We start from the raw sequence: 15,722 nt of genomic DNA on the forward strand, positions 1-15,722 counted from the left end.
TTTCTGCAGCCATTGACCCGAGGTCAGCAGAATAGGTTAGGGGTCAGCACTACAACCAAAGGGCCAAATCCAGCCTGCTGCCCTTTTGTGTAAATAAAGTTTTATTAGCCCGTGACTGTGCTCATTCCTTCGTAGTCCTGCATTTCTGTGTTACCTCCTTACTGAGCCGAGTCGCTGGACGGGAAGGGTATGATTTGGAAGACCTACAGGAAGGAGAAATTCTGGCCTGGATTCTCAAAAGCATCCTTGGCAGTGGTTCATCAGGTCACCTGGGGCCTGAGCAGCCACCTGGGGATAGTGAGTTCTCAGGAAGGACTGTGGTGGCAGTTCTCAGCCTGGGGTTACCCAACAGGCAGAGTCCTGAGTCCACACTTGGAGCTGCTGAGTTGGAGGTCCAAGTGGGGCTTAGAAACCTGGGTTTGCTCCCCAGATTATTCTCATGCTGGCTGTCTGGGGCCCCATCTTTTAGGAAACCCTGGTTTGGGGAGACCTGCTTCCCTCATCTAGGCAGGGCAGGGAGATCTCTGTAGGCACAACAGGCCCCTAGGCCGAGGGTCCCCGCCCGGAGTTAACCCAGCCCTCAGTGTGTCTGGGTCCAGGCAGGCGGGGCTTGGGGATGCAGGGACACAGTACCACTGGGAGTGGTCACACAGCTTGCTCTGGTGAGCTAGGGACAGCCTGGTCTGCAGAATGTCCTCCCTGGCACCAAGCCTGGCCTTCCCCTGGCCAGTTCACATGCTTCCCCCAGATGGCACCTGAGCCCACCCAGGCCTGGCCTTGTGATTGTGGGATCTTCCTCCTCCTGCTGAAGATGGCGCCTGCTCTTCTCTCCACTGGCCACCCAGGCCCAGAACGAAGCCTCTGGAGGCCCAGTTGCTGTGACCAGCCTTGTAAACTGAGACCTCAGCTGCCCCAACCCTAAAATGGGCAGGGAGATAAAAACATGAGAATCTGGCCCAAGAGGTCGGGCTCAGGGACCACAGGAGGTCCAGGGGAAGGCAGGGACCCGCCGGCCTTGCTGCCTGGCTCAGAGCCCATGCTCAGTCCGATGTGTAGGAAGTGGCAGGGGAAACACTGGGCGTCGGGTCCCCTCCAAGGGCCCTGGCGATGCTCTGCCAGCAGAGACAGACCATCAGCTGGGGGAACAGAAGGAAGCGAGGCAGCGCAGCGACCACCATCTCTTTATTTACAGCTCGCGGCACACATGCAACAGGACGTCATGGGGCTGTAAGGGTGCAGCCCACCTGCTGCTCCCAGGCTTTAAACAGGAGCCACGCCCCCAAGGAACTTCCTAAATCAGAAAACCCCATGACTGAGGGTCCGAGGCCCAGCGCCCCATCTCCTTTCCTCTAACAGAGGGCCAGTGCCGGCCCAGGAGGCAGCGCCAGAGCCTGCAAGTCTGAGTGGCACAGCAAAGCGGATCTCGGATTTGCCAACACACATTTGAATGCAAATGCCCTGAACTACCCCAGTGTCCCCAACCATTCCACATCCCTGTTTTCCACTCTGCATCCCAGACCTGGGATTCTCAAACTTCATGGTGCAAAAGGATGACCTGGAGAACTTGCCAAAAGCCAGGTGGCTGGGTCGCCCCCCCACCCCACCCCACACCAAGATTTGGGTTCAGTAGGTATGGGGTGGAGGCTAAGGTTCTGTGCTGCCACCAGGCTCCCGGGCGATGCTGCAGGCCTGGGCCACATTGAGGGGCGAGGACCAGACAGCCTCTCGCAGCCAGAAGTGTTCCCCAAGGATCCTGCATCAGATCACCTGTTCTGTCTTAGAATCCAGAAAACATTCTCCCTGAAATATAAACCCCTGGTTCTGCAACTGCCCACCCCTGCCCACAGACCCCGGGCACACACACACACACACACACACACACACACACACTGCTAGTGCCTGCGAGCATCACGTGATCTTGGAGGGACGGAGCCCAACCCAGCCCTGTGAAGCTCTCAGCGGCTCCCTTCCCGGGCTGCTGCAGCCTCTCCCAGGTTTCCTGGTTGTCCTGTTGCTTCTAAACGTGTTCTTTGCAGGTTATGTAAATGTCCACTGTATCCAGCTGCAAAGTTGAACCTCATGGTAAGGTCATGGCCCCGCTGTCTCCATGGCTTATTCTAAAGATCCACCTTGCAGTGACTCAGTGGTACGTGTGGGTTGTGGCTTTGGGATTTGACTTGCCCTCAGTCACTTTTCAAGGATCAAATTAAGCTGTCATTTTTCCCAGGAGATTTGTCTCTCATGTCATCAGACCTTCAGCTCATTACCAGCAGGCACAGAAACCACCCTTGGAGTCACCAGACCAAGAACCGAAAGGCAGTCCCCTGGTTACGGTGGGGATCGCTGGGAATGGCAGCGAGGTTTCAGCTGGAGGATCCACAGGTGGGCTCGTTGACCGTCCCAGCAGCTACTGGTTTCCTCTTGCACCCAGCTCGGCTCTCCCTGTGGCATATTCTTACACTTGGGGAAAGTCACTTGCTCCTCCAGCTCTGCGGCAGTGCCTGGAATCTACACCTGCTGCTCAGAGGGGTGTCCAGAACAATCTTCCACACTCCACAGAACCCCACCCCTTTTTCCTGATGGAGCATCTCACGGCCCAGCATTCGACGAACATACTGTGAAGTCTGCGTGGTGACAGATAACGTCTCTAAGTACGTGATGAGTCACTGAGACCAGAAGGCCTACTAAGACTCTCCCAGAATGATTGATTAGGTGGCACTGCGGGTTTGTCACGTGTCTGTGCTGTTCCAAACGCCTCTTAAGGATTAGGCATTTCTTCTTCACAACACCTCTATGAAGGAAGAGGCATTATCCCTGTTTTATTTCATTTCTATTTTCTGTAGTGCCGGGGATTGAACCCAGGGCCTCACACATGCTGGGCAAACGTTCTACCATGAGACATACCTGTAGCCCCAGGCCCCATTTTACAGGTGAAAAACCAAAGCACAGAGACCTTAAGTAACTTTCCAAAGGTCAGCAAGGTGGTGAGAGGTGGAACCGGCTATTTTCATCACAGGCTGGACTGCAAGAGATGGGAGGCCAGAGGAGAGGTTCTCTAGAGCCACCTGGGAAATATGAAGCCTGGACCACAACTCAGACCAAGTAGGATGTAGCTCCGTGGTACAGCAGCTACCCAGCCCGTGCAAGGCCCTGAGTTCGAACCCTAGCATTGCAAAAAACAAAACGAGTCAAAGTCTATATCAAAACCGTCTTGGCACCTCGACCGCAGGCCTTTGGAAGTTCCTGGATTATTCAATGTTTGCTAAGAACGAACAGATTGGGGCAAGGGCTGACGGAATATGGACAAATCTGACCCACTGCCTGTTTGGGGGTAGCCTGCAAGGTAAGCATAGTTTTACATTTTAAGTGGTTTTTAGAAAATCAAAAGAAGAAGAATATTTTGTGACCTGGGAAAATCATACGAATCTCAAACCTGTCCACGAGTGTTCCCCGGGGTACACAGCCAAGAGGCTTCATTTCCACCTTGTCCATGGCTGCTTTGAGTTATGGCTGTCCTGCAGTTTGGCAGAGAGTATATGGTCTGCAAAGTGTAAAATATTTATTTGGCCCTTCATGGTAAAAGTTTGTTGAACTCTGGATTAGAGGAAATCAGCTTCTGTGCCAGCAAAAGAAATTTAAGATAGACTCAAGGAAGAACCTCCTGGCAGGGAGGTGGATAGAACAGTTGAGGGGCTTTGGAATCCCCAACTCTGAAGTTAAATGGATTCCACCTTCCCACCCACTCCCCCACCAATGCAAAATGGAGGTATTTAGGGCAGAGACGTGTCCTGGGATTTCCACTGTGGTAGGCAGTGATAATTCTGCAGCCTTTCCAGCTTTGCTCTCCACTGCTGATGTGCTGGGCCTTCCTAACTGCGGGTCCCCGCCACAGCAAGGCTGGAGTCTCTGCCAGGAGGCACCCCTGAAGATTCTCCCCCACAGAGCCAGCACAATCCAGAATCCTCCACGCCATGGGAGGCTCCCAGCATGCAGCTTGTCTGGTCTTGGACACAAAATGGCTGGCAGATTCACTTTCCAACCAGCCGGCTTTGATCCGTTTCAGTTCTCCTGCCCTCTCTTCTGCCCCCAAGATTCCCGTGCCGATCAAACTTGAAGAGGGAGGGAAGAACAGGCATATTGGATTTCTTCTAGATCTGCCTGCTTTCCTTGGTGCCTGACCCTTGACCTCAACTGATTTGCCCAAAGCTGTAAACAGTCCTGGCATCCCAGGGCTGTGGTCCAGGCCAGTGAGGGGTTCGGATAAGGAAAACTTTTGTCATTTGCAGCCTGGTTTGCCCTGAACCAGACAGTGACCAGGAGTGACATGCCACGTGAGAGGATTTAAATGGTTGTCCCAACCCTGGAGCCAGATCTGCTGGTGGGTATCATGGGTCTTGCTCTCTGAAGCACCCAATCTCAGAGGTACCTCCACTTTCCAATGGGGTCTGCTGCAGAAGTATAGGTGGGGTCCAGGGATGGTCTCCAGGGGAACCTGGGGATCACTAAACAGTGTGCCGAGTGGGTATACGCAGGTGACCAGTGTCCGTGTGTCTCTATGCTTGTGTCAGAACTGCTGGGGTAGGCACTCTCAGGACACCTCGGAAGAGCATGTTTCCAGGCTGGTGAGTAAGACCGCAGGAACATCCGGAGCAGGGTAATTGCCCCCCACCCCCACAACACTTCATGTCTCAGAACATGGACACCAGAGGACAGGGACTAATTTGTCCAGATCAGTCCTTGCACACACACAGATGCTTAATGTCCATGCTATCTTGTTTTTAAAGATAATCCACCTATGTTCAGGGAAGGTGGAGAACAGACAAGTTATTCCAGCCAAAAGGAACTGCATCTCTCTTGCAGAAAGCCATGGAGAACCTGGAGTAAGTTCTGGCTGTGAAGGGCAAGAACTTGGTCCTTGGTGCTTGAGAGCCCTGGCCCAGGCTCAGATCCTCCCCTCCCATTGCCATCTGCTGAGCTGGAATCTGCATGTCAACTAGACCCGGGGGGACTCTTACCTATGTTAAGATTGAGGATCTGATCCGAGACCCTGGACAAGCCACGCAACCAAGCGAGCCTCAGTGTCCTCACCTGCAGAACGGTGCCGGTGCCGGCTAGAAGAGGTCATTGTGATAATCCCAAGAGACAACGCATTCCGCGCTCTGAGCGCGGCGCCTGGTACACAAGAGAGTTCCAGATTCGTCCTGGGGGCCACCAGCTTTGTTTCACGCTCCAAAACGGCGCGTTATGAACGTGAAGCGGCTGCAGTGCTGCGGACGGACAGTAGAGGGCGCTCTCGCCGTGGTCATCGCGGAGAGCCGGACACGCGGGCTGCGGGCTGCGCGGGTCCGCCGGGCAGGTGCAGGTGGGCTGCGGTGTGTCTCCTGGGAGGGGGCGGCTCGGCTGCCCAGCGGGCCCGCTCTGGGGCTGAGTGTCCCAAGTCTGCAATGGCAGCCTAAGCCATTTGGTCCCGACTGATGTCCCACTGCTGGTTACAAGTCGCCCGGTTTCTCCAAACCCCCGGCCTCGGTCCCGGGCCCACGGGAGGCGCCTCCCTCGGGCCGCTAGACGTTGATGAAGGATCCCTGGTCGCCGTTGGCCGTCTCGGGCTCCACGCAGCGCCCCTTCCTCCGCGTGACCCTGCGGTTCCGGTGGAACTTGGCGTAGCAGCGCAGCCCTGGGCCGAGGGAGGCAAGGGTCAGGCCTGCGACCCCTGTCCCCTCCCCTGCCCGGCCCTGCTCCCCTGCTGCCTTCCTTCCCATTCTGCCCTGCAGCCCGCACAGCGCCTGCGTGAGCTCGGGGCTGAGGTGTAGCTCAGCCGCAGAGGCCGCCCGGGCGCCATCCCCGGCGGGCAGGGCAGGAGGGAGCCCCCGCTTCAGCGGGGGCGGGAGTGTGGGCGGGGCGCTAGCAGGTGGAGCACAGGAGACTTTTAGGGCGGCGAAAATACTCGGTGTCATACCGTGATGGTGGGTGCGTGTCACGCTCAGGGCAAAGCCCACAGAATGGACTGCACACGGGGCCTCGAGTCAACTACGGACGCTAATACTAAGGTGGGTCGTCCGAGGAACAAATGCCCCCCGTCGGTGCAGACTGCTGTTAGGGAAAACTTGAGGGAGGAAGGGAATAGAACCCCACCCTGCGCGTTTCCTCTGAAAATAAAGCTGACAATTTAAAAATTGGGAGAAAAATTATATAGATATAATTTATATATACATAATTTTTCTCCCAATTTCTCCCTAATGTATGAACCCAGGATCCCTCACATACTAAGAGGCACTGTACCTCCAAACTACACCATCTTCTAAAACTTTTTTAAAAAATGACTCAAATTCTGCCCTTCCCTATAAATTCTCCCATGGCTTCCGTCATACTTAAAATGAAATCTAGACTTCATATGTTGGCTTACAAGGCCCTCCAGGACCTGGACCTGTCCACCTGTCCGATGGGGTTACCTCCCACCCTCCTGACTAGGTGCCAGGAGGTACTATAATCTACATCTGTGATCCCAGTGGCTCGGAGGCTGAGGCAGGAGGATTGCAAGTTCACAGCCAGCCTCGGCAACTTAGCGAGGCCCTAAGCAACTCAGTGAGACCCTGTTTCTAAATGAAAAATAAAAAGGGCTGAGGACATGGCTCAGCGGTTGAGTGTCCCTGGGTTCAATCCCTGGTACCAAAAATGAAAACAACAACAACAACAAAAAACAAACCCTCCTCCCACCCTCCTAACTGCAGCCACACTCTGTGCCTCAAGGCTGGAGCTCTGGCTGGATCCCAGGGCATCATAACCCTTGGTCTCTTGTCCAGCCCAGCCCTGGTGAGGGGGCTGCAGGTGCTCAGAGTTGGTCTCAAACTCGGAGGTCAGACCAGCATACTCCCCTGCCTAAAACCTGCCCCCAACTTCCAAATTACAATTAAAACAAGATCCAAACAAGGCCGAGACCTGTGCCATCCTTCTGGAAGCTTCTCTCACCTCCCCTGTCCCACCTTCACCATGGGTCACCACACCAGGCCCTACACTCTGTCCCTCGCCCCTCCACCTTCGGGTAGCTGGCTGCACCAGCTGAAGCGATGTGCTTTCTCTGGTCTCACTGGCAGGTAATCCACGGGTGCAGAAGCTGCAGTACTTATCCCGTGTCCAGTACTTATCAGTACCCCACACCCAGTAGGCACTCAAATGTATTTCTTACCTGACTAGAGGAATGGTCGCAAACAAGTACCTTTACTGCCTCCACAGAAGATGATTTTTGAAGATAATGTGAGCAACATTGGACTCAGGTAACTCAGGTTCATAGAGGGACTGAGTCCGAATTCTCCCACTCAGGAGAGGGCAATGCAGATTGGATATCAGATGGTACTGGGTAATTATTGTTCAGTTGTGGTATCTTGGTTATAAGAGGGTACTTATCTCCTGCCCCTGCCCTCTGGTACAGGGGATTGAACCCAGGGGTGCTCTCCCACTGAGTTACGTCCCCAGCCCATAATTTATTTATTTATTTTTGAGATGGGGTTTCCCTAAATTGCTTAGGTCTCCCTAAGTTGCTGAGGCTGGCCTCAAACTTGCAATCCTCCTTCCTCAGCCTCCCAAGTCGCAGGTATTACAGGTGTGAACCACCACACTGAGCAAGAAGGTACTTATCCCTTAGAGATGTGTGCTAAAATATTTCTGAAATATCTGTATACTCTCGGGAGTTGCTTCAAAATCATATTGGAACGAGGGAAGTGGGTGTGGGGGAGACAGCGAGATAGCTATAAACTGGTAATTTTTGAAGCCCTGTGATGGGAAATGGAGGTTCATTATAATATTCTGGCTACTTTAGTATATATTTGAAAATTTCCAGAGCATCCAATTGGAAATATTCTTTTCTTTCCTTCTTTCTTTCAGCTGTGCTGGGGATGGAACCCAGGGCCTCGCACATGCTGGGCAAGCGCTCTACCACTGAGCTGCACCTGGCCTCTGCTCCCCCTGGAAAGGTGTAAGTTTGGACAAGTGCCAGTTTTGTGAGTGGGGACCCTACTAGCTGCTCCCTTCCAGGGCTGGCTGTGAGGACCTCAGGAAATGAAGCGCAGAGCCTGGGACTTCTGGGTGTGTGTCTCTATAAGTTGCTGAGGCTGGCCTCAAACTTGCAATCCTCCTGCCTCAGCCTCCCAAGTCGTCACACAGCTAAGGGGGGAGCTGGAGGGGCTAACCCAGCATCCTCCCGCCTCCCTACCACGGGTGCGGGGAAACCCCCCTAACCTGCTAGTGCACTGGGAGGCCTCCCCTGGGGGAGAATGTTGGAGTTCATTTAAAGAGGCTGCTCCTTGCCCTACTGCCACCTCCTGATGTGGGACAGCAGCGGCTTGTGTTTCAAGAGATGGGAAAAGCGAGTGGGAGAAGGAGCAAGCCGCCGCGACCCAGATCTGCAGCGCCCCTGGGACTCTCCCACCCGCTCCTGCCCACGGGCCCTCCCCGCCTGGGCCAGGACGTCTTGTCGTCCACTCGCCGCGTGACCAGCCTGAGAAGCAGGCCGTGCCCGCGGGCGGGACTCACCTTCCACACACATGCAGTCGTCGAAGCATTTGTTGTTGAGGCCGCGGTTGTGGGGGGTGCAGAGATGCTCCCGCAGGTCGCAGCAGGTCCCTGGCCACACGGCGAGAGCAGGCGGTCAGCCAGGCGGGGTAGCCCTCCCCGCCGCCCAGCTCCCGTCCCCCCCGAGAGGACATCCATCATCCCGCGGCAGCGCGGGCCATCTGGTGTGCAGGGCTCCCTGGCCGGAACCACCCATGGATGTCAAGGCTGAGGCCCCTGGGGGCGGGTGGCAGAGGCCCCCACCTGCCCCCCGGGCGACTGATTGATTAGGGGCAGAGGGAAGGTGGTGTGGGGTCACCTCCCCGGGAGGTGGGTGAACAGCTGGGGGCTGCCAGGTGTGGAGTCAGCTTGGAGCAGGGAGGGGCCTCAGGGGTCAGTGACAGCAAGGCCTCTTCCCACAGATGGGGAACCCCAGGCAGGCCCAGGCATGGCTCTCCACACGGCCCGCTCTCAAGGACCGTCCAGTTGACAGGCACAAGCTGGACCTTCCCTTTGTGCCCAGGGTGCACCCAGGGCCTGGGGAGGAAACGGCCCGTGGGAGGGCGGGTGGCCTGACGCAGTGCCCAGCGGCTGGTTTGGTTCCAGTCTGCAGAACGTTCTGGTCACCAGTGCAACTGTCCAGAGGTGCACGGCTCAGCGCTCTCCCCAGGCACTTAGGTTCAGTGGCAATTAGCCGACAGCCTCCAGCTGTCGGCAGCTTCAGGGGCCACCTGGCCCATGACAGGTGGCTCCTCAGCAGCCCCAGGCCGTGAAGAGCAGGCCAGGGCTGGGGACAGGGCCTGCGGGCTCCGCCCGGTGTTCGCTGGGGCCCCTGCCCAGCCCGGGACTTTGCATCCGTCCGAGGGCTTTTCTGTCCACCTTGGCCTCCTCTCGTGTCACGGACCCCTCCCCCCATAAGCCTCCTGCTCTTCCCACCCCAGCGTCTTCGTCGGGAAGGCCTGTCCGACTCCACGAGATCAGTAGTTCAGGGCATTACTCAAAACATTAGGCCCTTGTTTTAGTCCATCTTGGTGGGGACAGATGCTAATGGGCAAGGATGTCATCCTGGGAAAGGCTGGCAGTGTCTTGATGGGACAAGGACAGAATTAAACCCTGCTGGATGTTTGGAGGAAGAGGTAGGAGAGGATCTCCCGGCCCGGGGCAGTGTGGGCTTGACCCAGGTTTGAGTCACCGCCTGGCCCTGTGACCTTAGGCCAGAGCCAGCCTCTCTGAGGCCCAGCTGCCTTGCCTGAGGATGACAGTGACCCTCTCTCTGGGTGGCTGCCGCCCACATTAGTCATTGTCTGTAAGGGACATGGAGCCTCAGGTCTTGCTCGTGTGCCGGGGACCCCTTCCCCACCCTGACCCGGGTTCCTCCCAGCCTGTGCCCAGAGCGTGGACGCCGGCGAACCTGGCAGGCAGTCCTGGTGGTGGTCGCACGGTTCCCCTTCGGCTGGCGATGTCTCGTTGCTGACTCTGAACTGAGCCCAGGGCTTCTCTGGAACGAGAAGACACCGTGTCAGGGCTGAGGCCCCGCAGAGCAGAGAGAGCAGGGTGTCGCCCTGGCTGCGCCACCGCTGCCACCGCGTGACTTGGACAAGGCGCTGTCCTCTGTGCCTCGGCTTTTTTTCTCTAAAATGGGTCAACAGCAGCGCAGCCCCACAGCGTTCCTGCCCTCGGCTGAGGCACGGCAGCGCCGGGCCTGACTAACGCCCACCGGGATGCTCCGTGTTCGGTCAGCTCTGCTTCAGACTCACGCACCCAGCCCACCTCGCACGGGCAGATCCGGCTGGGCTCACTGCCCCCGGCGGGCGGTGGGGAGCCGGGCCTGGCGGAGGGTGGGGAAGGCCACGGTACCTTTCTTCTTTGTAGAGGGCCAGACTTCGGGCTTTAAATCTTCATAATCTGTCCAGTCGAACAAGGCCATGTCCAGCGTGGGCATCACCTCCCCGTCAGACCTGGGCTGCGACTACAGAAGAGGGACGGAGGGGACCTTGAAGCTTCCCGCGAGTGGGGGAGAAACGTGGGGCAAACGAGAGGCTGGCAGAGGCCACCTTGTTCTCCACCGGGTAGTCTGAATCCCAGTCGAGGACATCGGGGGAGCTGCCCACAGGACCCTCTGAGCAGAGCGGAGACCACCCCGGGGCTGAGGGAGCTCTTGCTTGCTCAGGGTTTCTAAGCCCAGGAGGAGGGACTGGAAGAAGTCCAGCCCCTGACTTCTCTGTCCTCTCCTCTCCTCAGCTCTCCGAGGCACCGTGGAGGCCGGGGACGAGGGCTCTGTCCACTCAAAGCTCCCAAAAATGGCCTCAAAACTGCTGAAGACCAGAGTCATGGCTGGAACTGCACGTGGTCACTGTGCACAGTAGGACACAGCTATAACTGTACTTCCAGAGCTGGGTTCTCAACTGGTGGCCTTCAGGGGACCTCCAGTGACCCAGCTAACCATGGACTCCCCAGCTTTCATTCAGAATCTCAAAAGGGTACAGGACCCAAAAAGAGGACAAGCAGGACTTAAGTCCCCCTTCACTCATGGTGGACACGTTCCAGGACCGCCGTGGGTGCTTGAAACTTGGACGATGCTGAGCCTGATTCGCTGCGTTCTCCCTGCACACACAGGCCTGTGAGGAAGCGCAGTGTCCACACTAGGCACAGCTGGACGTAAACAACAGTGACTAATAATAAAACAATCAGCAACACGCTAGAATAAAATTTGTGAATATGGTTTTTCTCTCTCTCTGCATGGCAATCTCTGAGGTGAGACGATACATAAAAGAAGCACCTTACAGCCCGTATTCATCATCTCCGAGACGCCAGCAGCCCTGTTCTTGTGCTTTGGGGCCGTTATTAAGTAAAATAAGGGTTTCTGGAACACAGCACAGCTGTGCCACACAACCGATTTGATTTAACTAGTAGACAGCTGCTAAGAGACTAAGGGGCAGGTAGCATGCACAGCATGGATACGGTGTGTCCGATCACATCTTGGGTGAGAAGGAGTGGGGTTCCTTCCATCGCTACTCCAAACAGCAAAACCTGTGAAGTGAGTTGGGCACAGTGGCGTGCACCTGTAATCCCAGACTCAGGAGGCTGAGGCAGGAGGATGGCAAGTTTGAGGCCAGCCTCAGCAACTTAGCAAGATCCTCAGCAAATTACTGAGACTGTCTCAAAAAAAAAAAAAAAGGAAAGAAAGAAAAAGAAAAGAAATGAAAAAAAAAAAAAAAAAGCACCCTTGGGTTCAATCCCCAGTGCATCCCCCAAAAAAACTCCTATGAATTTTTTATTTCTGGAATTTTCAATTAATGTTTTGGGACTCTGATGGATTGAAATTGTAGAAAGTAGACTATGGATAAGGGGGACTACTATACTGACAAAATCTATTTTTATTTACTATTTCTTATACAATATATCAGATGAATCATGTGTCTTATGGATCCTTTTTATTTTTAAAAAGATCTCAGAGCCACGGCGGAGGGCCAGAGTGGCTGGGTCACTCCTACACGCCTCCTGGAACTGCCGTGGGTGGCGCTTTCCTGCATTCCCTGGCTTGGTCTCTCGCGGGTCTGTCTCGAGAATCAGGAGGAGCGGGTCACCTGCTCACTGCTGCTAGAGAATTCCGGGTCACCAGGACGAGGTGTTCGCGCCTCTGTGACTGACCTCCGTCCTCTTCTGGACTCTAAAGCTCTTTCCTAAGGGCCTCGCCTCTGAGGGAGCCCCAAGCCACCTTCTCCTGGGCAGTGGTGCCGGCCCCCAGGAGGAGGGCGGCTGGGCCCGACTGCACTGGTCTCAGGGGACCTGGTGTCCGCCCGGGCCTGTGGCCCCCGCCAGCACCCTCCTGCCAGGCCTCGGTCCCCCTTAGTGTTTGTGTGACATGGTCTGAAGTTCCAGCCTGGGTGGTTTGGGGTGCCTTACCTGAGGCCGCAGAGAGGTGACAGGCAGGATCAGGGACTCTTGGGTGGCAGGCGCGGCCTCCAGGGTGGTCAGGGAGAGCATGGCGGGCGCCAGGCTGGTGGAGGGCTCCTCCGTGGCGGCCGCCAGTGTCCGGGCTTCAGGCTGCTCCACCTTCTTCCTCAGGGAGCTGGGGACCAAGGCGCGGCCTGGGGGCCAGGGCAGGAGGCAGGGGCTTGACCCTCGGCCACCGGTCACCTGCAGCACTACCTACCTCTTCCTCGGCAGGGACCCGGGACAGCCCTTGGCTCAGCCGCCGTCCCCGCGACCTGCCCCAGGGAGGGCGCCCAGTGCTGCTGGGTGATGCCCCAGGCTCTTCCCTGCGAGGCCGCAGTCCATGTCAGGGCTGGCTGGGGGCGGGCAGGGACTCCGCGTGACAAGTGGGAACTGGTGGACTGACCGTGGAGGGCTTCCTGGAGCAGATGAAGTTGGAGAGGGGAGCGTCCTGGTGGGACCGAGGGACGGGGCAGGGCGAGAGGCCTCTGAGGAGGCTGGGAGCGAGCACCACAGCTTGCCACACACCGTGGCGGTGCTTCCTCTGTGGCAATAACTAGTCACCGCCCGACTTATTGAGCACCTGCTCTCCTGGGTCCCAGAGGAGCCGCTTCACAAGCATTAGTCCATCTGACCACTGAAGCAGCTCTGGGAAGTGGGCGCTCCTACAGCCTCATTTATAGGGGAGGAAACTGAAGCACAGAGATGCTAGGTAACTTGCCTAAGGACACACAGCTCATTAGTAGCCTTGGACCCAGGTTCATCTGAGGGCAAGCCAGTGCATTTAACCACTGGTGTCACCTGCCAAGACACACGGATGTAGGGGGGTATGAGTGTGAAGGGAAGAGTGCGCAGGGCCACGAGGGGATCATCGACGATGGGATTGGAGAGAGACCAGGGGCCACGGTTTGTCCTTGCCTCTTTTGCTGAGGCAAGACCTGGCTGGAAGCTCAGCTGGGCCCGCTGGGGTCACCCTGCCCTGCAGAAGTGAATCTCAGAGAGTCGACGGGGTCTTGGGAACCACTCATTTTTGCAGACAAGGAAACCAAGGCCCTGTCAGCCTGAGGCTTTGGGACTGGCGGTCAGCAGAGCTGGGCCCGGCTGCAGACCTTTGTCCCCTGCCCTCTGCCCACTGTGCCAACCCTCCTAGGAGTGCCCCAGTGGAGCTGGGAGGAGGGCCCACGTGCGCCTCCTGTTGTCCTCCAGGGCACCAGGAGCCCCCGCAGCCCGACACAGGTGGCCTCTGGGGAGGGAGGCCAGAGGCCAAGCTGGGTCCTCGTGTGGGTTCCCTGCCCTGGGGCCTCAGGGGGCCTGGCGGGGCAGAGAGCCCAGCTGCTTGCAGAAGTGCCCGAGGCTCCAGGCCTTCCTCCCTAGCACCCCCTTCCCCTGTCTGCGGCGCTCATATGTCCCCTAGAGGCAGCTGGTCACACAGAGAGATCTGGAAGCCCAGGTCCCTGTGGGGGCCCAGGTTGGGTGCAGCTGCCCAGTCAGGTTTGTTCAGAGACGGAGTGACCAGCAGGAGGCTGGGCCGGGCTTGGAGCTCGCCGAGGATGCAGGCAACGTGGGGAAAGCCAGGGGAGGTGAGCGGGGAGGGAGCAGCCCCCGAAACCGGCCTCCCTGCCTCAGCGTCCCGAGCAGCTGGGATCACAGGGTCGCACCTCCCTCCTGGCGAAACCTTCCTCCTTGACCTTTTCTCAGGCACAGAAAGCTACAGGACACATGGTTCACTTGTGTCCACGTCGGAGGACACTGATTTAGGGACCTGAAGGTCAACCAGCAGGGACTGCGTGCGGCTCCCAACACCTAGTCCTAAGCACTCTGTGAATCAGAGCTCCGGACCTACACTGAGGGTGGGCGGGGCCGCCGCCTGGCTGTGCAGAGGGGCCAGCGAGGCCCAGGGCGCAGGCGGATGAGTGCTGGAGCCAGGACCTGATCTCAGACAGAGCTGGGTTCAGAGCCTGCACTCCTGCCCTCGCTCAGTTCCAGAGTTGATTAACGGTGTGCTTGGAGGGCGTGGAACTAAACTTAGGTCAGATATAAGGTAGAACTTCCTGACTTGAGGATGATCTATTGAGAAGACTGGGCTTCTATGGCTACCTACCCTCTCCTCCTCCCACGTCCCTCCCCGGTCCTCTCCCTGGCCCCTCTTCTCACTGATCTCTGGCTTTAGTGGGACCCTCTCTCCTCCTCTGAGTGCCACTGTGCCCCCTTTGGGACTTCTGGCTCATCTCCCAGGGACCTCACGCCAGTGTCACGCCCCTCTGACCTGCTCCTGGCCTTGGCCTTGGACCCGGGCCCGGCCCCGCCCTCCCGCCTGCCCAGGACCCCACCCTCCCAGATCTCGGCTACCTCGGTGAGGCTTCCGCCTGTCCCTGCGCCTCTTGTGCTCCCTGCTGCGTTTCTTCACCCTGTCCCACCCTGGAGACCGGTTCTCCTTCTCAGCGTAGGGCACGGCCAGCCCCAGGAGCAGGTCCGTGTCCAGCAGCAGGCCTGCAGGACCCTGGCCCGGCGGCAGCACCCCAGCCCCTGGCAGCCTAGAGGCCTGCCTGGAGGCGGTGACCCCAGCCCCATCCTGGGCCCGGCCAGGCAGGCCTGGGCCCTGCTCCCTCTTGCCCAGGCCCCGGTGGCGGTGGTGGCTGGCCTGGGGTGTCCAGGGGACAGGGAGGTCGCTGTGGTTCTCAGGCAGGTTCCGGGCAGGTGTTCCAGGTGCAAGGGAGTCTGCCGTGCTCCGCTCCAGGAGCGCCAGGAGCGCCAGGAACAGCACGGGGGCTCTGTGGAGGGCAGGCCCTGCCATTGGCTCCTCCCTGCAAGAAAAGCAGCGCTCTGGGCAGCCGGGCACCCCTCCTCGGGACCCCTCCCAGATCCCGGGGCACCCCTCCTCGGGACCCCTCTCCCAGATCCCCGGGGCACCCTTCCTCGGGACCCCTCTCCCAGATTCCGGGGCACCCATCCTCGGGACCCCTCTCCCAGATCCCCGGGGCACCTCCTCAGGGACCCCCTCCCAGATCCCAGGGCACCTCCTCAGGGACCCCTCCCAGATGCCGGGGCACCCCTCTTCGGGACCCCTCCCAGATCCCGGGGCACCTCCTCAGGGACCCCTCCCAGATCCTGGGGCACCCCTCCTCAGGACCCCTCCCAGATCCCAGGGCACCTCCTCTGGGACCCTCTCCCAGATCCCGGGACACCTCCTCGGGACCCCTCCCAGATCCCAGGGCACCCCTCCTTGGGACCCTCTCCCAGAT

At 57.9% G+C, this 15,722-nt stretch overlaps 1 protein-coding gene across 1 annotated transcript; it reads right to left on the reverse strand.

Moving 5' to 3' along the window:
* Positions 1-1,195: 1,195 nt before the first annotated feature.
* Positions 1,196-15,274, reverse strand: Draxin (dorsal inhibitory axon guidance protein). The gene is made up of 8 exons (XM_047561371.1): positions 14,830-15,274; positions 12,451-12,635; positions 12,132-12,134; positions 10,402-10,513; positions 10,148-10,174; positions 9,956-10,018; positions 8,527-8,616; positions 1,196-5,674 (listed from the first exon to the last, which is right to left on the reverse strand). Exons 1-8 carry the CDS (start codon positions 15,272-15,274, stop codon positions 5,562-5,564), a joined length of 1,038 nt encoding a protein of 345 aa, XP_047417327.1. The 3' UTR covers positions 1,196-5,561.
* Between the last annotated feature and the right edge of the window lie 448 nt (positions 15,275-15,722).

The sequence above is a fragment of the Sciurus carolinensis genome, chromosome 1 (genome assembly GCF_902686445.1).
Source record: "Sciurus carolinensis chromosome 1, mSciCar1.2, whole genome shotgun sequence".
Classification (NCBI taxonomy): domain Eukaryota; kingdom Metazoa; phylum Chordata; class Mammalia; order Rodentia; family Sciuridae; genus Sciurus; species Sciurus carolinensis.

Bases quoted from the DNA above. Each gene is read 5' to 3' on its own strand.
- Draxin (XM_047561371.1), bottom strand. From the start codon at position 15,274: ATGGCAGGGCCTGCCCTCCACAGAGCCCCCGTGCTGTTCCTGGCGCTC. The intron at 8,617-9,955 runs GTTCGCCGGCGT...CCGTGTGGCCAG, and splicing joins CCACCAGGACTGCCTGCCAG to GGACCTGCTGCGACCTGCGG. The intron at 5,675-8,526 runs GTGAGTCCCGCC...CCCTCGGCCCAG, and splicing joins CGACTGCATGTGTGTGGAAG to GGCTGCGCTGCTACGCCAAG.